The 23672-nt window shown below is 41.3% G+C and overlaps 1 protein-coding gene and 1 long non-coding RNA gene across 7 annotated transcripts; one reads left to right on the forward strand and one right to left on the reverse strand.

The window, feature by feature from the left end:
• Positions 1–685: 685 nt before the first annotated feature.
• CNNM1 (cyclin and CBS domain divalent metal cation transport mediator 1) lies at positions 686–22410 on the reverse strand. 6 transcript variants are annotated; one of them, XM_088132640.1, is made up of 12 exons: positions 20019–22402; positions 16439–16582; positions 14715–14855; positions 12603–12772; positions 11949–12048; positions 10725–10772; positions 6605–6771; positions 4681–4861; positions 4334–4447; positions 4100–4216; positions 3722–3827; positions 686–1892 (listed from the first exon to the last, which is right to left on the reverse strand). In XM_088132640.1, the coding sequence occupies exons 1-11, from the start codon at positions 21532–21534 to the stop codon at positions 3751–3753; spliced, it is 2775 nt and encodes a 924-aa protein (XP_087988766.1). In that variant the 5' UTR covers positions 21535–22402; the 3' UTR covers positions 686–1892; positions 3722–3750. The 6 variants fall into 6 exon arrangements, 5 of the variants coding, with proteins under 5 accessions (XP_087988766.1, XP_087988765.1, XP_087988767.1 ...); XM_088132639.1 differs by lacking the exon at positions 686–1892 and having other exon boundaries at positions 3722–4216; positions 14715–14852; positions 20019–22409; XM_088132641.1 differs by lacking the exon at positions 686–1892 and having other exon boundaries at positions 3722–4216; positions 20187–22408.
• Positions 6678–19925, forward strand: LOC148213579 (uncharacterized). Its single transcript, XR_015794503.1, has 3 exons — positions 6678–8831; positions 16173–16279; positions 18691–19925. It is a non-coding gene; the product is annotated as an uncharacterized LOC148213579 (long non-coding RNA).
• Positions 22411–23672: the final 1262 nt, after the last annotated feature.

Here is a 23672-nt window from a genome sequence, read left to right on the forward strand (position 1 = left end):
ACTCTTAAATTGTTATAGCTTCCAGGATTTGGTGGTTCCTCATAATCTTTTAGGGAAAGGCTGTAATCTTATAGAACCTGAAGGCTTATAGACACATATTTGAAGTACAGGGAGCTGGAAGCAAATGTAGATTTGCAAGCCTGGGTTTGGAATGTACTTACTCAGTTCTTAGCCAGGAGGAGGGAAGTTACTTACTGTAGAAGTTTAAATGTGATCAGTACATTTCTTATTTTTTCCCCCATTTGTTTCTTATTACTGTAATCCTCGGGTTACAGACAACCCATAATTAAAAACGGAGTCTGTTGTAGCAAAATTTGAATTAAATACACAGTGGTTCGAGTTAAATACACAATGGTTCGAGTTCATTACACAATACTACTTATACAGTATTATACAATAATACTGTTCCAGCTTACATACAAATCTGACTTAAAGACAGACCTTGGGAATGAAACTCATTCTTAGACTGAGGATAACCTGTACTAGTTTTAGGTGCACTTTTGCAGTGAGGCACAAAATGGCTATCAACTAAATGTCTGTTTTAGCAGACTTACTCTTCCACAGTCTTTGTATGGCTGCCACCATCCTGTTATATCTAAGGTCACGATTCTGTTCACATCATAATCGCACTAAGTCATGATGTAGTGTTACCAGATTTGGGCTACTAAACCCCAGATGAACACTAGTTGGCAGCAAAGAACAATCTCTTTGCTGCCATTAAATGGTTGTCCAGGTTTTTATAATGTAGTACAACATATAGCAGTTTGTTTGTTCTTTGGCACAGTGTGTGAAGCTGAATATGCTTTTCCTGCTATTTAGTTTCGACTTTACCCCCACAGTTAAACACATTTTTGATAGGTGGCCTTGAAATTGGATTGAATAAAGGTTATATTTTGAGGCAGAATAAATCTACTTTTTCATTTTACTTCACATGCAAATACTGCCTCTCCCTTGGAGAACAATGAAGTTGCAATAAGCAACTTTTCAGGAATACCTTTGTGGACCTGCCCTTATTAGAAGTGACTGACGAACTGTTAGTAGTGCTACTTTCAAATCTTTACCAGCTAAAACAGTTGGAGAAAATGGACTTCAAAAGCACTTCTAAACATTCAATCAATGACCTCAATTTTGAGTTTGATCAAGAAGAAGCTTAAAGGCCACATTTTGACGGTATCTCTACCAAAACTTGTAATGCATGTTCTTTTACTCTCTCCTTCCCTCCTGTATGTGCTTTAAGCTACACATCAAAAGAACTAAATAATTTAAAACAGGTGCATTTTATTTCTCCCAGAGACCTGATGTCAAACCTTCCTCTTTTTTCTCAATTGATCTGGAAGTCAGAATATCAATAGGGTCAAATGCCCATTTATTCACAGGTTACAAATGACAAGGTGATTTGTGCGATGATGTGCACTTCAGACTGCCAGCCCAAAGCCTGCTGATGCTGGTTACCAACACCACATGTCTAGGGCAGATTTGGATAATGCTCAGATGCAGATGAATTCAGAGCGAGTGTATGGTGTGATGTTGTTGCACACACACGCACTCATTCTACTCTCCTGGACCACACTAATGAAAGGAGTGGCATGTCCAGCAGGAAAGGCCTGTATGCCCTCTTCCTTTGTATTTTTCCCCAATGGTAGTAATTGAGAGACGGTGAGGACACTGCCCTGCTAAGCTACTTAGAGGAATCCTCACACTCCGCCAACATACTGTTCTCATTTCCACTTTTTCCTGAGACTTTTTCAGCTCTCATATTTGTTGATGCCACCTCTCAAGCTTAAAGGGCTGTGGTCTCTCTAGCCCTAAAGGTAAGGGGTAGTTAATGTTAGAGAAGCAGGTGCTGTAACATACACATGAATCTTGTCACAGTCGGCTGTCATGCTGCAGACCTGGGAAAGAAGACAACAGTTAAGACCATAAGCTTGCAAAAACCTCTGTGCTTTTCCTGCTCTACTTCACATAGCTCTTTGATTTACTGGCCAGAACAGTACTGGGTATCTTTCTATGTACCACTTGAGAAAATCTAGTGCTCTTTTAGCTCTGGGACAAGTGCATATCATTCCTCTTAACAGTTACTTCCAAAATAAGATTATGATGACTCCTTACATGAGAGAGACTAAGCACAAATTTAACAGCACAAACAACCCTTAGGACAGGAAGCTTATGGAACATTGAAAAAAAATTAAGTGTTAAAACATAAAGCTACGTTTGCATCAGTGTTTCTCAAACTTGCACTTGAATGTGGGGACCACATCTCCCAACACTTTCATCTTAAAATGCTTGGAATTTCACATTTTTTATAAGCAATATAATGATAAAAGACCCATTCTATGGGCCTTCCCATACCCTTCATGTTTACAGGCTGTTTTAAACTAACATTTGTAGCAAAAAAGATTAATTCAGAATTAAGCAATTGCCATTGGAATTATTTTATGTACCCCATGCAGTAATAACAACATAGCACTAACTTGGCCAGGAATATTGTTCAACGGAAATTTCTTGTAACTAGTTTTCTGGTTAGTATAGGACTAAGGGCAAGTAGTTCTCCAGCCTAGTGAAATCTCATTGTTAGATATTCATTGTTGTATTCCCTATTTGCACTTTTCTTACTGGGTTGCTTGTGCAAGATTGCAGTTCCCCTTAGTACACCGCGTGCGGCTTTCTAGATGATAATACAGTTGAAATCTGTTCATTACTGTCTTTTAGTATACATATTGCTACTTGTCTTATCACTTATAAACTTCAACAAACTAATTTTCAGCCACTGATCCATTTTGTCAACAAGATGACTGGTGGTGAACACAGAAATGGGGTATGAGTTGGTGTCTGGCTATGGTCTGGCCAGCTGATTAGATCGGTAGTGAATATGAGGAAGTGGGAGCTGAGTTCATGAGTGGGTCCTGGCTAGTGTACATGAGGAGGCTGCAATGGACCACCTTGTGGGCCTCCATGGACCACTAGTACTCTACAGTATGGACCACAGTTCAGAGCATCTCTGGTTTACATAACCTGCTTAACCCAATCATAATTCTTCATTGTCTGATCTGGCAGCATGCAATTATGCTGAGTCAAGTGTAGTCATTTGGAGAAATAAAAAGTTTCTGACCTTTTCCTGTCTTGCATGTCACAGCCCTGTGCCAAAAAAATACTGTTAAAGCTTTACTAAATCAATGGTCCCTTCCATTTTAGTCAGACTAGTCTGCTTGGGCACTGCAATGTTTAGATGTATTCTGTGACTATCAAGGCTTGGCAATGAGTTTTATAATGAAAGGCCTTGCATTTTCGGCCACTCTGCCCTTACATCTTGTTTCCTTGGTGGACTAATTGAGCAATGCAAGGCCACTAGCCAGAAATGGAAGGATTCTAGGTCCACATGGAATAGTCAGGGGAAGGGCTATGACAAAATTCAAAGGTAATTTCAATTTATCTCTCAACTGATCCTTAACTGATCAGGTTTCTGGGTTCACACAACACACTGGACCTAGAAAGTTTGTTGTGCATCATACAAATGCAGCTCAAGAGTCTATTATGGGCATGGCTGAAAACAGAATCTTTATGTGTTATTTGAAAATAAATAATAAAAACAAAGGTAGGTACAGTTATCTTCAAGTTGGTTCAGGTTCCACCATGATTAGTCAGTGTTGTTCTAAAGTATTCAGATTTTGTGACTTAGGAAGGGATCAGTACTGCCAAGAATAGGGCAATGCATAGTACCAACCTGTGAGAAAGGCAGAGCCATGTCGCCACTCATGTGATGAGCGATGTGAAGTTAGTATTATCATCTGAACTTTTTTCACTATCTGCCGAAGGCTTTCTCCTTCCACCTGCAATATCAAGCAGCAGTGTCAAGGTTGGTAGTCACTGCTGGAGAAAGATCCCCTACCTCAAACACTTTCCAAGCTCCCACTAGTCAGTACAACTCTTTAGGTTCAGGAAATTTCAAGTAGCATGCTGGCTGGTAGATCCTGGATATTTGTGTAATAGCACCAAGGATAAAGGGGGCGGGGGTCTATTGTGCTTAAGCAGCCAGAATTATACTCCATGTCACAAATTCTATATAGACAAATGCCTCCCCCAGAACTTTGAGATGACTCACTAAGTGTCCGAAGTAACTTCTTTCCCAGGGGTTCCTGAGGACCACTTGGAGATGTGCTGAGCTCCATTTCCCTGCTTGAGGACTCAGGTTCCAGCCTGACAATACAGGCCTCATTTTCTGCAAGGCAATAATAGTCAAGATGAGGCTGGGATTCCTCCTTCCCTCACAGCTCTGGAGTGTTCTTCCTGCCCTGCCCTGCCCTGCCCTGCTGTTACCATGCTCTTAAATACTCACTCTGCATGCTGATTTCTGGGTTGCCTGTCAGCTCTTCCTGAATGTGAGGGATTCCCTCCATGTGCAGAAACATAGAGTCTGTGGGGCTCTTCACATTCCCATCTGACTTGCTGGCTGCATGATATATATGAAGAGACTTCAGCAGCACATGTCAGAGTACACATCTCTCATCACAAATATATGAGAGGATACTGCAATAAAACAGTTGGTTTAACTTTTTTCCAGCTTGGTCTGATTAGGATGGATATAAATTAACAAAAAGAGAATTAAAATAATTTTGCACATAAGGCTCCCACAGGTGTCTTTACATAGTCACTCTATAGGAACATGCTTTGTGGTACACCTACCCACAATGCTGCTTCTCTCATTCAAGAGAATAGCAGGATCATCCTTGGGTGTCTGTGGGGTGCCTCTAACTGTGGGAGCCTTTGTGGAATCACCATCATTGAAAACATCCGTGTCAGGGGTCTGGGGAGAGCTGTCCATGCGGTTGGCAGCCAATGCATTCTGATACTGTTGCCGAGTAATCTAGGAATCAAACAGAGGAATTACCAGAGAATCACCTAGTTCTGCAAAGTCATTTTCTCCAGTGTTAGTAACTTCTACTACCTTTCTGCATATTTTATTACAGTTTCCCCCAGTCTGGTGTCACTGAAGGGTGTTGTATGTCCAATAAATCTGGAGGGCACTAGGCATCATGTTTGGAGGGATGTTCTGCTACTACACACAGCCCCATCACTTTACATTCTGAGTGTAAGGGCTTTTTCACCTCATCACATCTCTCTTTTCCTTTCAGTAAACCTAAATATTGCTGTAAAAGTCCCTGCAGTTTTCTTGGCAAATTTTTTGGAAGTGGTTTGCCATTGCCTGCTTCCTAGGGCTGAGAGAATGTCTGGCCCAAGGTCAGCCAGCTGTCTTTGTGACTAAGGCAGGACTAGAACTCATGGTTTCCCGGTTTCTAGCCTAGTGCTTCTAACCACTACACAAAACTGGCTCTACACATTAGTCTCCCCTCAATATCCTTTTTTTCCTGCAACGTTATTTATGGTTACTGTTATGCTCCACAGCAATATGACTTTCTCCAACCCATTATTTCTTTTCAAAGTTTTCATCACATTGTTTCTGCCCTTTTTTTTTTTCCTTCTGTGAGTCAATTTAAGCAGAGAGTAATCAAAATCCTTACTGAATGGGGGTTTATTCCCAGGTTGCTCTATTCCAGGTCCAACACAACTTGAAACTAATCTCTCATTATTTGGAAGGAGCTTATTTTTGTCCTTATTTAAAGGCAAGAGAGCAAAGAAAGAAATGTTTATGTACTACGTGTATTGTTGAAGGCTTTCACGGCCGGCATACGATGGCTGATGTGGGTCTTCCGGGCTGTGTGGCCGTGTTCTTGAAGTTTTGTTTCCTAACGTTTCGCCAGCACCTGTGACCGGCATCTTCAGAGTGCAGGAGCACAGACAGGGACACAGAGAGAACTGCTCCTGTCTGTGCTCCTGCACTCTGAAGATGCCGGTCACAGGTGCTGGCGAAACATTAGGAAACAAAACTTCAAGAACACGGCCACACAGCCCGGAAGACCCACACCAGCCACTATATGTACTACCATTAGACAGAAAAATATACAGTTAATTTTATTGGTTTAAACATTGCCAGAGCATTGTTGAAATGCTGTACCATTACAGAATATTTCTCTTAAAAATAAAATGTTGCTTGTAAAATATCCAAACTGCTAAGAAGTGAGAATTGTATCTTGTGCTGGCCATTGTACCATGACATCTATGTTTAGTGATCTGGTAGAGGATAGTCAAGTAAATTTATAGCACGTGGCAAGAATAAGGATGAAAATTGCATGTTCCCAGCAACTACATCTCACACAATCTTCAGGCTACACATCTGTAACCATCAGAAACCAGAGGATTACAAGGATGCCTTGCCTCTTCTAAAATGCTCTCTAGAAGCCAAAATTGTATGTGCTACACTAATTTCTCCCACCCAACCTTGCTTTGTCATTCAACTTTGTCTTGTCTCTTCACTTCTAAGTCAAGTTAGTAAGTTCACCACATTCACAATATCTCTGTGTTATGTCCACCATGCTTGCTAGTTAGTTGTGCAGTTAATAAACCAATTTTCACGAGGCGCCATCTTGTATAGCCACACTCTTGGACCTGATACAGGGAACAATCCTGGCACTAGGCTATTTATATTCCGTGGCATAAAGGAACAGTAAGAGTGCGCACTTCTTTCAGTCACACTCAGTCCAATAGATACCTTGACAAACTGTACATCACAAAGAATGTGAACAGAGTAATCTGGAGTGTATATGTTGTTGTTGCTGCCACTATGGAGTTGGGTGCTGCTGCCTCCATAGTCATTACGTTCTCGAATAGGAGACTCGGAGCGATTTAATCCACTGCAACGGGATGGGGACTGATTCACTAGAAATAAAGAAGAAGCAATGAATAGAAAAACACAATGCCTAAAGTTCAGCTTCTATGAGTTAAAGGGAAGCATTCTTAAGATTCCCCTAATCTTCCTTAATGCTGACATTTTAATTTGCCTGGAATGAACTCCACCCGTAAGAGCTCTTGGTTTTTTATTCTGCATAAATTTGAAAAAAAAAATCTGAATGTTTATTTGTTGAATGGTTCTCCTTGTAGAAATCCCCACAAGAAAACGTTATAGTATATTTCCCAGTTCCTACATGTTGTGCTTTCTGTTCAGGCTCCAACTATCACTGGGACTTTATAACAATGATCAGGATTTGCAAGGCCAAGAAGATGACTGAAGCCTAAAAACACAGTTTTTGAAAAGGAAAGTAGTAGATTTTAAAAAATGAAAACAAAAAAAGGATGTTCCAGTAAAATCTTCTTGGCTTAATACCACAGTGAAATACAAGACTGCATTTCAACTGACTCTACTAGAATGCATGGGAGGAAAAATAACCAATCAGCTTTTATACTGCTGCCTCTATGCTCTTTCTCCAGAAATGGAGGTAGTTGGTTCCTCTCCAAGACATATCTATACCTAACATAGAGGTCTTTTAAGTGTCTCTTGTCTATCTAGTGCCAAATTCCTATATTTAAATTCACTTTTGCAGCTAATCTACTGACCGTTCTCTTGTTCTTTTTAATTTTAATTTTTAATTTTTCCTGCTTGCATTAATACCTTCTTCTATTCTGGAAAAATTACTATAGAAACCTATGGCACCTTGTAGCAAAACCCCATGCCTTCTCAAAACAAAGACCCATTCACAGCAGAACTTAATTGCTAGGAAGTTTATACAAACATACAGTCTTGAATATTTAAATTACAATTTTGAATTACCAATTTCCTTAACCTGATGTCTGAATATAACCAAGGTGGGTTTTTTTCCCCTATAACTCCTAATATTTCCAACCAATCACACAGGCATACTAGCTGGTAAACGTGATAGTCATACTTTTGAAGGTCATCACTCTGAGGTAGGCCACTACAATTAGTTAACACAAAAGACAGCCAAAGGATGTATTCTGAGTAGACCTGCATAGGATAGAATTTCTTATGACATGACACATTATAAACTGTGTCTACTTCAAAAGATACAGTAACTCAGAACTATACCTTCCACACAATCTCCTTTTAATTCTTTCCCTTCTAATGATTTTAATTACATAGTGTTTGAGTGAATACATGTATAGTTTCGTCTGTATTACCAATAGTTCTTTTCCCCCTTCTTTTATTGCTACCTGGCTATTTTAATAAGATCTCTCTTAAGTAAGACTCCATGCACATCAATGGGAATATATTTCTATTATCAACAAGAAGCATGTATAGCTGCAACAGTGAACCACAGCCAATCAAGTGAGGAGAGATGTTTGAGCACTCTTTAATGGCTTACTCCTCACTTGAATCAGATGACTGGAACATACTTTTGTGTAACACATTTCCAAGGATGAAAAGGGTTAGGCAATATTTAGAACACTGAGACTATATAGTGGCAATATTCAAAAAGTAATTGTCATGAGCACAGCTAGCCACAGAATATCCATTTCTTACAAGAGAATCCAGTTTCCAGAATATTCTTTATAAAGCCAGTAAACCCTTTGTAAGAGACCCAGGCATATTTTTGTAAATAAATAAAACGCTAAAGGCTAGTGCTTTACTTTGCACTATACTTGCTGCTTCTTCTTTTATTTACAAGAAACGTTTAAGAAATGCTCCTCTCTTTGTATAATAATAGCATGAGAAAATACTCATTGCTGTAATAACATGCATGGATTTGGACACAAAATGTGGCTCAGCATGGGCAAACAGATTCAATTGTAGGGAAACAGAGCACATGCACACATGTTCACAATGATCTGTTTTGAAGCATGCAGGATATTATAAGCATGTATCTTCCACAGGAGGAAAGAGTCACAGAAGGCCACCCAGAATCGTGAGGCAGCAGAACTGGGTGCTATTTATACTGTTACCTGGGGAGCCAGCCAAAGATTCCCCTCGGCTGAAGGCAAAGGTACGGGACACAGACACAGGTACTACAGAGAAGACAAGGATCAGGAGACAAAAAACAGGGGAAAAGGGAAAGGGAGCAAGGAAGGTTTAGAAGGAACAAAGAGTGAGCTACTCAGGAATGACAACAGCATCATGGACAGGTTAGAGCTTGTTAATCTTCCCTAAGCTCTTTTAGTTTTGTAAAATTTAGTTTTATTTCTAGATTACTTGGACAGGGAGAGGTAAACAGAATGTCAACTTTGAAAAGAAATGTTCCTCTGCATGCTACCTAGCATTATTTCATGGATATTGCATCTCACTTCACATCACTACATTGAGACTCACCAAAATGAAAAAAAGTGGATTTAATAAATACTTCATGAGCATTTATAGATCCATGATGCAATCCCACAAATCACCATTTGATGGCATCAAGAACACAAACAATGGAATGCAGATAGCCAAACAGCAAATTAATTTTAAAACTAGTCATCAGTTACAGACCCAAGCTTCAGAAGTTATATTATTTTTGTAGACCTAGCTGAACTGCACTGAGTGCACACTTATTTGATTGTATTACCATTCCTAATAGTTTATGCAGGGCATCTCTAGCTTTCAAAGGCAAGGGAAATAAATGCTCCAATGCACACATTTATGGCTGGCACTAATGATTCCTCTTTCTGCTCTGGATTGAGCATTAAGGCTGAGAGGGATGGAGAATTATTGGTAAGAGAACAAAGGAATGGGGCAGCAGCAACAGCTGGCAGAAGCAACTGAGTAAGTAAGGATGGTGGGATGGGCTTTTTTTTTAAAGTACTGAGCCCACAGTAAGAGATAAAGAGAAGTAGAGAGAGAAAGGCAACCAGCAATGACATGGAGCACCAACAGATGTTGCTATTAGCTAAAACTGACTGCAGAAGTCTCCATAGGGGACTATGGATACCTGTGGCAAATATATGACATGGCCATTACTGATACACTCAACTGGTCAGACAACTAGAGGTTGTTTTTATATGGTTGCATTTGAGTTGTTCATTATGGAAATGGAATAGGAAAGAAAAAAGTTACACCAGCACCTTTTTATTATAAATTAACTATGCTGACTGGGAACAATGAAGTCCAGCAGGTGTGGAAAGCACTAGATTGGTGATCAACGTATTTAAATATCTCATCAATAAAGAAATCAAGGATCAAATGGACTGTGTTAGTAGCAGAACAGTGGGAGGATATTCTCAAATATTGATCTGCAGTCCTTTTTCTCTGGGATGGTTTCTGATACCTCCATGGTTTCTTCATTCCTCATCCTCAAAGTATACTGTAGTGGCTCCCTCCCTAATTCCCACTGCCCCCAAGAAGCCTCAAACTCTTCCTATTGGGTGTATGCTATGAGCTGCTCCGAAGGGAACCAGTACTTTACTATGGAACTGGTTCAGGCTGAAGTATTTAAGGCAGATCTTCTTTATGTTTATGTAACCTTAAACTGACAGAATCACAACTCCCCGCACAAGTAATGAGTTGACAAACACACTTGGTTTCATATTTGCAATGATTTGTTTCTGGTTTAGGGTGTTGTCCAAACAAGATCAGGTATGGCTTATTTAGTAAACCGATCTTAAAAAAATACCCTTGGCTTAGCCAAAATCTACAGTTCTATCAACTATATCATCAGAGCAGCTGCTCTAAAATATCTGTATCAAATTAAATATTTAAGAGTTGGATGTGGCTAAACTAAATGAAAGAATATCTATTGCAGCTACCCCACCTCACCTCAATTCACAGTTCTGTTGGGGTAGGATTAGAGTGTCAAGAAGCACTGAACTTTATTTAACTTTTCCTCCTGGGAATGCCCAGTGGAAATGGCCTTCTTATACCACCTCATTAAAAAAAAAAAAAAAGTCATGTAGGAGATACATACACAGGAAAGATGACCCAGCCAGGCTGCTCATTTTGCGCCCATCATTATCTGAAAAGACAGAGAAAAATGGAAGGTGAGTTCCAATCAGCCCTTTATTTTGTCACCCCTGCTCTGAACAGGGAAGAGACACATTTTCAAGTATATAAAGAGGCAGGAGTTGATATCAACTGTTGCATGCCTGGATCAGACTCAAGTGAACGGCAGCCCTTAGCACATACATGTTATTATTTGGTTTTACATGACCTACCTGCTTGTAGGGAAAAGGAAATTGCTTCACAAATCTCTTTCTTCCCAACATATGATTTTCAGTCAACGTTGCAGTACTGCAACCTAAGCCTCCCACGGGGAAGGATTATAGGCACATTTACTCAAACACTGTAAAGGAAGGGACAACAGCAGCAGCAATGCTCCTTCCATCTCTGCATGAAAGAAGGTGCTGTATCTGCAGCAAAAAGATCCTCTGCATAAAAAAAGATTCCTTTGTGATTTTGAAGCTCAAAAGATTTCCACATAACCTGTTTTATCAAGCCTTCTGTCAATATACTTCAGAGTCTGCACATTTATATTTGTAATTAAAATCTGACATGGAACTTGACTTCATGTAATATGCAACCAAGGCATTCTGCTTAAAAATGTTTTAGCCTTATCATTTTGTCAGTGGGTCTGTGCCTCCTTCCAAAATCTCAGGAGAAGGGATAGAAACCAAACAAGCAAGTGCTGAAAGAAGTGTAGTCCCAGAGTCACATGCAGCCTGTCAGTATTCATTTTGCAGATGGGGCCAAAAAATTGGGCACTTTTTTCCATTTATGAGAGTTGGAAAGGTTTTAGGCCTTGCAGATGCCTAAGGCACGCATTTTGCTCCTTAAAACTCCGTACTTCCTCCTGATACAGGGCCCAGTGTTTACTACTTTTGGAGCATAGCCCTCATTGTGCCATGCAAAGCCTGGTGTGGTCCTTGAGTCAACAGATGTTATGCACCCCTGCTGCAGTTTCTTCTAGCCCTCCCTCCCACTGCATTATGGTACCTGTCTCTACCAATACTCCCTTCCTTTGCTTTTTCTTATTTGCTAAAATGCTTAATACAGTGAAAACCCAAATGTTGCAATCAGAATAAATCTGCAAGTTTCTATACATTATACATTTTAGCTCATTTCTCCTGAACACTGTAGGTTCTGGTTCTGTGGCTTCTATCATCCCATTCTGTGGTTAGCTCTAGGTTTCTACCTGAACAGATGACAGCCATGATTGCTGGGACACCATAGTATGTGAAGGCACCATTCTCAAATCGCAGTCCTTCCTTCCCCACTTCCACCTCCACTTTTCCCTATAGAAAAAAACAAACAGCGTGTAATTCAGCTGTCCCAGTTACCTCTCTTCCACAAGCCTTGGCCACCCACTGAAAAAGGAAAAATACATAATATAGCTTAAGAAAATAACTTCAGGTAAGAACAAGAGCAGTTCACTCACAAATACTTGTGGCTGTTCATAAAAGAAAAAACAGGAAATGCAAGTCAAAATAGCTGGGGGACATCAATAGCGATATCTTGAGATGTCAGGTTGGGAATAAGAGCAGGTCAAGTACTTACTCTTTATTCTCTAACAAGACATGTACAAGTTACCTGAGTGAACATATAGTTTATAGGATTTTCTCATGATCAGAACTGATAACTTATCTATAGCTATCCATGAGGAATACCTAAAACAAATCCTTGGAACATGTCCTTTTCTATTCTTGGTATAAAGATCTCATATTTATATATACATTTATTTCCCAGATGTTATTTCTTTTTGAAGCCTAATTAACCATGTAAAGTAAATACTTCCTATAGTAAACAGTAACCTTGGTGTTACAAATTCCCCTCACTAATCTTGACAAACCTGTAAGATGAGCACAAAATAGTCAACTGGCCGGTTACGTTGGTAAAGATAGTGCTCAGGTGCTCGCTTGTTTTTGTGGTCAAATTTCATCTCCTGGATGACATTGGGATGTTTGAGCAGCCGTAGCAGGATCTTCTCTGAGAGATGTGGCATCTTGAAAGGTTCCACCTCTGCAAAGGAAGAAAAGGGAAAGAAAGCAGTAACTATGCTTTCTATGCTAGGACAACTTAGGAGAAAGGTGGTTGGAGAAAGACAACACTTTTAAAAAAAAAAATTAGGAATTTTAATTACAATAGTAAAAACTAATACAAACTAAACTTAGAAAAAAAGAGAATGGCAAGAATAAAAAGTGCAGGAAAAAAGAAAAAGAAGAAAAGGAAAGGAAAGGAAAGGAAAGGAAAAGAAAAGAAAAGAATATAATATAATAAAGAAAAAGAAATATCTAAAGAAGTGACTTCCAACCTTCATCAAAACAAGTATAAACAAATTTAGTAACTCTTCACCCCCTGTAAGGTTAAAGAGATATCTCTTCATCCCCTATCCCATCCCCTATCTATAACCAAATCCATAAAACATCAACTTTTCAACCCTCATGTCAGCAAAAAGTCCATACAGGATTACCAGAACATTGCATCTTATTTTAACCTTGATCAAATAAACCAACTTTACATTCCTCTCTTTTACTTCTAACAGTCTTAATCTTTAATTCAATCAAATGTTGCCATAGGATTTGATTTCTCTTCAATTCTTCTTTATCCCATTGCACAGATTTCTTCAAGGCTTTAACAAGCCTCTTTTGTAGGTCTAATAAGAAAACATTTTCCAGGTCATTCTTTTGGTTTATCATTTGTATTTCCCTTTTAAAACTTCAGCCAGTTTCTTTTGCATATCCAGTAAAGCATCCTTTTCCAAATCATTCTCTTGGCCTGTCATTTGTAGTTCCACATTCTGTACTTTCTCTATCTTGTTAGATAAAATTTGTTCCACATCGGTCATTCCTTCATTAACATCTTTTAGACATAGTCTATCCCAAAAAAACAGGCATCATCACTGACAGTTGATATTCTAGTTACTAACTTCTGGCTCCATTCTTGAAAGATCTCTTTTAATATTTCTGATGTTATATTGTTTTGTATCATTTTATAAGTCCCAGTATTAACTGACACTTTCAGTATTTTTTTTTCTCCTGCTTAAAATCTTTAGTCCCATCTAGTGTCCAGTTTCTAAAATCATAACTTATCTTTTGTTATGATTTGCAATTGCCAGGATAGTGAAAATAAGCCTGTTTCCCACAAGGTTGTTTCTTATAATTAATTCCAAATTCTTATAGTAAAAGTTAATATTCCAGACATATCCTTAATCTATTTATAACTTTCTTAGATCAAAATCGTATTTAGCTTTTTGCTGTTTATTTCAAATTCTTTAAGTTTTAAGTTTGTAATTAATTTTTTTTTTGGTCAGAGTTGAAGATAAACTCACCCGATAAGGACTTCTCAAACTTGTCATTTTGAAGGTCTGTAATAACTTTAAGATAGTTAATAGGCAATTTCTGAAAGTGATTAGAAAGTGAGGTTTGTGAACTTAGTGTCCTTTAAAAGGGTCTGCTGCAGTTGTGAGTGAGATGGCTCATCCCATCATCTCCCGGCACTCAAACCCCTGGAAAACTGCTGTCCTGTGGTCTGTTCGTGAGAAGCAGCCATCTGGAGCACATGTGGGCAATCTCCCATCCTCTCCTTATCTGGAGAGGTTCCAAGGAACCAGCCTAGTCACTGGTTCCTTGGTCTTTGCCTTGGTTGCTGGCTCCATTTTCGCAGAGCCGTCTTCAGTTCATCATACCTGCCCCAGAACAGAGAAAGTTGGTACTGAAAGTAAAATGATGCCTCTAAACATCTCATCCACTCTACTCTAAATGAATCTGGCTGCTTAAAGCATAATCCACAGAAGAGTTGGATGCCAAATCTTAAGGTTAAAAAAAAGACCTAAATGTCATTCTGTTCTTGAAAAGGACATAATTCCCTCAAGATACGCATGATACTTGCCAAGAGCACAGATATCAGTCAATGAGTAGTCAAAAGTCCAGGGAAAAGCAATAGCCTAAGAAGAGCCAGATACCTGTAGCCATAAAGCGATGAGTAGCCAGCAGCAGCTGTGGGGAGATCTTCACCCTCATCTCACTATCTGAAAGTCTGAAGATGGAGAAATCATGAGGCTTCCTACCCCGATGGGGGATCCTTTCCTTTTTCTGATTGTCTGCTGAAGATCAAGAAAGTAAAAATACAGTCACATCTCTGAGAATTTAGAAATGACACTGTATCTCAATTTCTGCTCTCATTGCAACATTTTGGTTTGCCGGCCTTACAATGACACAGCTCCAGTATCTTAAATGAAAGACAGCATTTCTCTACAGCACTGAGAATACAGGGAGTCCCCGGGTTAAGAATGCCTGGTTTACAGATGACCCATAGTTAAGAATGGAGACTACTGTAGCAAAATTAGAGTTAAATACACAATGATTTGAGTTTATTACACAATACTACTTATACAGTATTATACAATAATACTGTTCTGGCTTACATACAAATTTGACTTAAGAACAGACTTTGGGAATGGAATACGTTCTTAAACTGGGAACTACCTGTATTATCAACTCTGCCATCAGTCACAAAGCCACAGACCGTGGGGGCAGGGCTTTATTAAAATACAAACAACAATATAATACCAAAGCGAAAATTAAAACTGTCAAGTGTAATACATTTCAGGCGTTACCAAAGCATATGTCTTAGATTAGCAGGATTAACAACTACAAACACAATATATAATATGTAATTTAAAAAAGAAAGTGAGCGTGAGAAAGAGAAAAGAAAAACAGAATTTTCAAGCAAACTTGTCATATTTCCTTAAATTACTTAAGGAATGTACTTAACAATTTAGGTAAGTAAATATGTACAATTAGCACTACAGGTGACTATTTTTTCTTCTTCTTAAAAAGAAGAAGATAAATACTTTGCCTTCTTAAACCTTTGTGTGTGTGGGTGTGTGTGGGTGTGCCTTCTAGCCCGTGTTGACTCCTGGCAACTGCCTGAACAAATCCCTGCAGTTTTCTTGGAAGATTTTGGAAGTGATTTGCCACTGCCTCCTTCCTAGGGCTGAGAGAAAATAACTGGCCCAAGGTCACCCAGGTGGCTTTCTGCCTAAGGCAGGAGCAGAACTCACAGATTCCCCATTTCTAGCTTGGTGCTTAACCACTACACCAACTAAAATCTGATCAATAAGATTCCATATTGTTGCAGTCTCCTATCTCTACTATACATAGTAACATCTCCCACTCTGGTTCCATCATCCAACATTAAAAGTATTTTTTCACAGTGCTTTGGTGCCCAAGGATTAGTCTTCCAGAAAGGGAGAAGCAATGAGGTAAAATGAAAGGTCTCACTCTGGAAGATGCTATTTTAAAAATCTGCCTTTGTGCTAAATAAGATACTAGGAACCAGGGAGAGAGAACTACTCATTCCACATCAGTTAGATGGGCACTGAAGCTGAGATGTGTGGGATTCTGGTTTGTCATCAAAGCAGGTTGCTGGCTGATTCCCTAGCTGAAAGCTGCTGCTACACAAGAAAAATCACAACAGGAAAAGACGGGCAAGTTCTATATGGTCTAACTGGAGAATAGGAAAAAGGTAAGTTCAATAAGTAAGAATTGGGGGGAGGGGGAAGAAGAGATTTTAGCAAGGGTTTCACAATTACTAGAAATAATAACAAACAAAACTATAGTTCCTGTGATGTTGTTTATCCCCCAGTCCAGTGCATGTCTTCCTAGTGGGCCCCCTAATACTCACTATAGAGATCTGTCTCATCCAGAATCTCCGATTTGATTATCTCTTCAATCACATCCTCCAGAGTGACAATCCCCATCACCTCATAGAAAGGGTCTCCTTCCCCTTCATCATTCACTCTCTGCACGATTGCAAGGTGTGATTTACCTACAAGAAAAGAAACAGATTCAACAGGAGTTTTATTGTGTTTACTGTCCACTGCATCCAAAATAAGATAAGAAGTGGACCACTTGAGGTATCTGGGCCTTTGACTCCAGTGCTCAGTAAGAAGCAGCCCCCTCTTGAAATGGGAATGAAAAGCAAAATTATTCTGTCCGCCCACTCCTTCGTGTGAAGGATAGGTAAGCAATTAAGTCTGAGCAATGCATATATCTCATTTGTAGAATTTATTTACTTCTTGAAATTCAGGAATGAGATATATGCTACTTTCTGTAGAGTGAGAAGTAAATTGAAGGAGATATTATCCTGGGCTCTGGAGAAAGGAGGAATTCATAACGATGGGAGAGAAAAGGAAAGAGGTAAGGAAGGAGTTATTTGGGGATAGCTCAAAATGTCCAGTCAAGGACTGTTTGCTCCCCAACAATGAATTCTACTTCCCACAAATCTCACCTACTGGTGTCAAAAGGATCATAACATGGCCTAAAGTTCAGGGATGTTTGCTAATATTCAAATCCTATGAGAGTAAGCATTTTAGATGTCCAAGATGATGTACTTAGATGCTGATGCTTTCTGTATAAAAATATGTTTGTAAAACATCTAAAAAACGTAACACTACTTTTACAGAGCATGAAACAAAGGTAATCTAGGCTTGGTTTTCAATGAATTATTTTTTAAAAAAAGTTCCCGAATTAGCTTTACTTTTCAAGGAACCAGGGAGAGAGAATTACTCACCCCACATCAGTTAGATGGGCACTGAAGCTGAGATGTGTGGGATTCTGGTTTGTTCCTGCTTCCTGCTAGACCCTACTCCTAACTCTCTGGATAATGGTAGTAGCTGACCTTTATCATGTGCAGATCCTTCCAAAGCATTAAATGTGGAATATTTTGCTAGGAAGTTAACAGTAGTGAGAGGAAAGCAAACTGAATGTTACTCAATGAGATTAGCCCAATTAAAACAAGCCATAGAATATAGGATTCAACACTAGCTAAATCTCAGTTGGAACATCATGACTAGCTTTGATCACCATTTATAATTCTCCTTGTAGTGGCAGTGCTGCATAGATTTTTTAAATAATGCTAATTCTTACACCTTCTGGTGCTAAGCACAGCGCAGACTTATTGTTTTTCTCTCCAATGCTGCTCCACTTAATTTCTTAGCCATTCTGATCATCTACTTGATGGCATTTAAGATAAAGCATCCACTAGATACTCATTCCACTTAATGCTATTTAATTGTGAGGAGCTTTCTGTGCTCACTCCACCTGCTTATACAACTGGCTACCCCCCATCGTAACTCTGAGAGAAATATGATTTCTGTTTATCTCTTCCTTCTAAGCTTTTTTAGGCACACCATAGGCCACATCTAAAAAACTGAAGTTTGGGGAAGATTGAAAGCAAAAACTCCACTATTTCAGCTGCTCCAGTTTTAGTACCTGATATTACAAGGTTCACAATAAAATTGTGAATGCTTATGACCCTGAACAACATCAATGAGTCTTAAGGATTTCCATATGGCCACTGCAAAACTGAGAAGTGTCAGGGGAGCCTGTAGTGTACCCTTGGAGATTAACAAAAGGAGCCAAATTCAAGACCAAATGTTCAACACCCCACTTTTCAAGAGGACAGCTGCTTTAGATTGCTTGCATCTGGCACATCCAGCTGCAACTCAACCAAATTACGCTAGTATCAGTTAGGGATATCTGGGGATATGTGGAGCCACCAATGGGCATCCTCTTGAAAGTGATATTACTCTGATCCAATATGCTTCACAGATCCAAGAAATATACAATACTTTCCTGAGAAAGTGAGAGGGAAGGCTGCTTCAAAATTTGATGCAAACTGTGACAGTGCAACACAAACTGTGACAGTGCAATTATAACCCTTGCTTCCTCTTCCTAGGATGACTTTCATGACTAATTGCAGAACTAAACCCAAAAGCACAATCCATCAAATTGACAAAGGAAAAAACATGGATTGTGTATGAATGATGTCTGGAAGCCCAGAAATAGCTCTGGGCTCTGAGTTTGCCATTTACTCATTCAACCCTATCTCATGAGAATTCTTGTCTGACTAAATGCCTGTCTTTCTCAATTTAGGTGAGCAATGCCCTTACATATAACCTGTATCAGCATTCCACAATCTTCCCTCCAGATGTTTTGGATTTCAAGTCCTACAGTTCCCAGCAAGCATGGAAGATGGTCACACTGACTGTAGGATTATGGGAGCTAAAGACCATCCCACTAAATGTGTGCAAAATTCTCAAGTCTGCTGGTTCTGTATACACTATGTACAAATCCAAATTAAACATAACACTGATAATATATGATGTGTTTTCTTGAATTACTCCATACATCTCCACAATCTCACCTGAATTAGTTATTCTTAAAGAGTGAGTTTGCAAAGAGCTGAAGCTCTGTTACTCTGCTTATAGTTATTAGTTACAATTTCTTGCACCCGTTTTCTTTCTTGCCTCCATATTAACAAATTAGATACTGTTCAGTGCCAAGTCTGAATATAGTATAGAAGACATAAAGACTGGGTTAATTGTCCTACAATAATTTTGCTACTGAAGACAGGTTCACAACTAATATTAGGACAAGAAATTAACAGACTCCACGTTGCAGATGATTCAAAGCTTGATGCTACAGCACATGCATTATGTATAAGACTCCAATCTGATCCCTAGAATATCCAGATAGGACTGGAAAAGACTGAGGCCCTGGGGAACTACCGCCCCGTCTGAGGCCTGGGGAACTACTGCCAGTTAACTTTGGACAGTCTTTTCCAACCTGGTGTCCTCTAGTTATGTTGGGCTTTAAAACTTGTATTTTCTGAGTCAGTATGGACCAGAGTTAACATATGATAGCTTCATATCCTCATAGCAAGTGTGTCTTGCAACATTCCTAACACTTTGCTGGAACAGGAAAATTATGGCTCATTCCTCCTTACAACTGAAGGCAAGGAAATGACACACCAAAATCAGCTCATTGTTTCTGCGCACTGAATGGAAATACATAAATATGTAAGCAGGAAGATTGACAACAGCATGTCAGTTCACACAAATAGTGGAACCAGTTGGAAAGAATGCTACCAAAGAGTTTCAGGAGAACATTCCTTAGTTCATCATGGTAGACCGATTTGGAAGATTTTTTGGATACTTCCAGTGTCTTTCATGAGTCATATGTGATAAATGGGCATGCACACATGAGCCATATGTGATAAATGGGCATGCACACACACATACACACACATTGGTGTGCTGTTCCAAGAATTCAGCCACAATACCGAGGCTACAGGAAGAGGGTAGACCAGTGCAGGAGGGGGCACAGTGGGATCCCAGGGTACCTCGCAAGCAGGGTGCACAGGGAGCAGAGAGGCATGTGATGCTGGCAGGAGGCGAGTGGCTGGGGCCCCGGGCCCTCACCCTTCTTGAACTCCTCGAGCAGCGTATCTAGGCGGGTGTCATGGAAGACACAGTGCAGCGGGCGGTGATAGAAGCGGGTAACTGTCTGCAGTGGAGTGCAGTCATCAGGATCCACGAAGGCCAAGTCTTTGACAAACAGCAAGTCGACAATGTTGTCTCGTCGCTCACCTTCATATACAGGGATGCGGGTATAGCCTGAGCGAAGAATCTCAGAAATGGTGGTGAAGTCAAGTATGGCATCAGAGTGCAACATAAAACAATCGTTCAGGGGTGTCAAGATGTCCTCAACCACCTTGGTGCGCAACTCCAGCGCACCTTGTACCATGGCTAGCTCCTCACTCACAAGATCACCATGGGGGTCAGCAGCCCGCAGGGTCTCCAGCAGGCGCTCCCTCGTGGAGAAGGTGCTCAGCTCTTGATGCAAGGCCCAATCTAGCAAACGGCTGAGTGGATAGCAGATAGGGAAGGTGGCAGCCATGAGCAGGCGGGTGAGAAAGAGCGTGTGTGCAGCAATGGCTAACCCATGGCGGGAGCAAACAGAGTAGGGCAATACCTCGCCACCCAGGAAGACGACACCGGTGCAGAGCAGGACAGGCAGCCACGGCACACCTTGGCTTACTTCGGGCAGGAAACTGTGACTGGCTTGTAGAGCAGCACATAACCAGCCCGCCAGCGTGGCGTTGGCACCCGCCTGTCCGAGCAACAGTGTGCACAGCAGGTAAGTGCCGCTTCCACCTCGGCCGCGCGCAGCCTCTACCTTGCGTGCCTGGTCCCTCTCTGCAGCCGAGCCACTGTTGCGCAGTACCCGCAGCTCCATCGGATCGAGCGACAGCACGGCCAGGCGGAGGCCACTGAACAGCGCCGACAGAGCCAGCAGGACTAGTGCGCCCAGAGCCCGCAGCCAGCCTGCGGTGGGCAACGGAATCAGCCACGGGGTCAAGACCGCCGCCGGCGCCTCTACTTGCAGCACGAAGCCCCCCGGCGCGCCGTGCAGTTGCCAGGCTCGTCCATCCCAAGCGCAGAGCCCGAACCGACGCCCTTCAGGCCCGGCACCGGGCTCACCCTTTCGCGGCTCCCGCACTCTCACCTCGGCTAAAGCCGAGCCGTCCGAGCCTCCGGGCAAAAGCGGGCCCAGCACTTCCACATCCGAGGCCCAGGCGCTGCGTTCGGGACAGCGCTCCACCTTTGCCGGCTCCTCCACGAAGACGACGCGGCGTTCAACCTCCTCGCTCGCGCTGCTGCGGTTACTGCCGGCGTTCCCTTCGGCCGGCGGCTGGAAGTAGAGGCGCAGCAAGAAGCGGGAGCCCTCAGCCGCCCGCAGCGCTCCCCCTTCGAGCCACACGCGCCCGGGCGTCGTATCCTCCGGCCGCAACCCCAGTAGCCACGCCGCTCCGCCAGGGGGCCTTGGCGACAAGGAGAAGAAGAGCAGCAGAACCGCGCCTCGGCTCCGACCCCAGCAGCAGGCGCTTCTGCGCTCCAGCCCGCGGCCCAAAGCTGCGGCCGCCTGCCCCACCATCCTCCGCAGCCAGGCAAAACACGGGGCTTCGAGGAGCAGGCGCCGGCCGCACGTGACTCTCCCGAGGCGCTGGGGGCGGCCGCTGGACCACGTGTGTGTGGGGCGAGCCTGCCAACCCCCTGGCTTTTCTCGTAGGGTCAGCGGCGCCCCATGTACCCGCCCGGTAGACTCCCCACACGCTGCGAAGATGGCCCCGGATGTTATCAGTCGCAGAATTGGGCTTCTCTTCAACGTGGAGCCCACCCACTTTCCCTGTTTCCATTCTCCTGCGAAACCGGGGGGTTTCTGTTAACAGCGTCCTCGTCCGGCGGTCTCTGCCCAGCTGCGGACAGCGTGCAGGGATGGATCCTGAAGTACAGCGAAAACACGCAGTCCTTGATGCGTCGCTGACCTGCTTGTCTGGGCGACCTGCCAGATCTTCCTCCCTCTTTAAATATTGATAAAGAGCAAACTGGGATTCTGGCGCAGTGAGGGGAGTTAATGGGAATTTGCTTCCACGGAGAAAATAAAATGAGAAAGGTGGGAAATCGTAATATAATGGATTAATACTTAACATGTAGACCTGAGGATCCAGAAAGATGCAATCAAACAAGAGGAATGAATGAAACACTAGCTATATCAACAGACTTGACTGACTATTGTTATTAGCCTAATGTTTAATTGTTACTAGGATTTGTTATTTTTTTTTTCCTCCTGGTTAGATTCCGTTCAGGGCAAGTTAATAAAATAATTGGTTCTTTCTATTTTTATACTGTATTTGTATTTTAATTTGTGCTGTTTAACTCTTAAGTCTTAATTTTGAAAAGGCTATTTGAAAAAATAAATGCTGTAATGTATGCTATAGAAACAAGCACTAGAGTATAATAAATGTGTGTTTATATTGGCTGGTGCATTGGACTGCTTTCATTTAAGGTAGTGTTCCTCAAATGTTGTGCAATCATGGACCACAAAAGAAACATTAGGAAAATGCATGGACCGCCCAATTAAACAAATGCCATCCTCCATACGTTTTAATCTGTAAGAGTGTGGGAGTTCACTTTTTTTGGCATTTATGTTTGCATTTGTGTATGCTTTCTCTTTTTTAAAACTAAAGTTTGTACCAGAAAATTTAATCCAAAGTTAAGTTTTTATTTACCACTTAAGTTATTTTATGTACCCCATGCCATAATAGCAATTCTTAGCCCAAACTTGCTGGTCAAAATTTACTTCAAAATATCTCTCATTGTCAAGAGACATCTCCAGCCCATTTTCAGATATCCATTATTGCATTTCCTATTTGCACTTTTCAGGTGGCAGGCGCAAAATCACAATTCCATTTAGCATAACACAGACAGACTCATAGTCAATAACTATGCTTGCAACCTGTTCACCTGTCAGTTTGCTGAGTGTTAGTACTTACATTGTTAGTAATATTATCACTTACCCTTCAGTGAATCAGTTTTCAGGCAGTGATCTGTTTTTGGGAGCCAGCTGACCGACAGTGCACACAGCAGATGGGGACTGAGGCGGTGGTTGGGCTCTGGCCTGTGAATGCAGAGAATCTGGCAGACCACCTGTGAATCTCCATGAACAATTGATGGTCCATGGACCAAAATGTGAGACTTACCAGTGAAAAGCATAACCTTACCCTGTGGTTTGAAAGGGGATAGTGCGCTGTGTTGTGACTGTGGTCATTACCATAAATGGATCTATCTGTGGCAGCATCTCCCAACCTGACATTCTCCTGTGTGTTGGGAACTTGCAGAATTTCAACCTACCTGGGAATTCTGGGACTTGTAATCCCAACAAACTTAGAGGATGCCTGGTTGGAAAAAAAACAGCATCTGATGGGAGTCAAGATTTGAAGGGACAGCCTCACTTTGCAATCCTGTTTTCTGAAAACTCTGAAGGGCCTCCTCCCTTGTAAACATGTTGAATATTGCACCCCTGATATTTCTTTCTTTTTATTTTAAACTCAGCTTTTTTGGCTGTGGGCTCTCAGACCAAATCCATCTTAGGGATGCCTTCCTAGTACTGACAGTTGAATGGCATTATGCCTTCTTAATAGATCTCTAGTAAGAAAAAAAGAAGAAACAAAGGGAAACACCCCATCTGCAGATATAATAATAACAGCAACAACAACATCTGGATTCCTATAA

This window comes from Python bivittatus, unplaced genomic scaffold, assembly GCF_059951505.1.
Source record: "Python bivittatus isolate LINGU-HERP-01145 unplaced genomic scaffold, Pbiv_v1 ctg000980_np1212, whole genome shotgun sequence".
In the NCBI taxonomy this organism is placed as follows: Eukaryota; Metazoa; Chordata; class Lepidosauria; order Squamata; family Pythonidae; genus Python; species Python bivittatus.

Bases quoted from the DNA above. Each gene is read 5' to 3' on its own strand.
- CNNM1 (XM_088132638.1), bottom strand. From the start codon at position 21,534: ATGGTGGGGCAGGCGGCCGCAGCTTTGGGCCGCGGGCTGGAGCGCAGA. The intron at 4,448-4,680 runs GTAGGTGTACCA...TATATCATGCAG, and splicing joins TGAGAGAAGCAGCATTGTGG to CCAGCAAGTCAGATGGGAAT. The intron at 4,217-4,333 runs GTGAGTATTTAA...ATTGCCTTGCAG, and splicing joins CCCAGAAATCAGCATGCAGA to AAAATGAGGCCTGTATTGTC.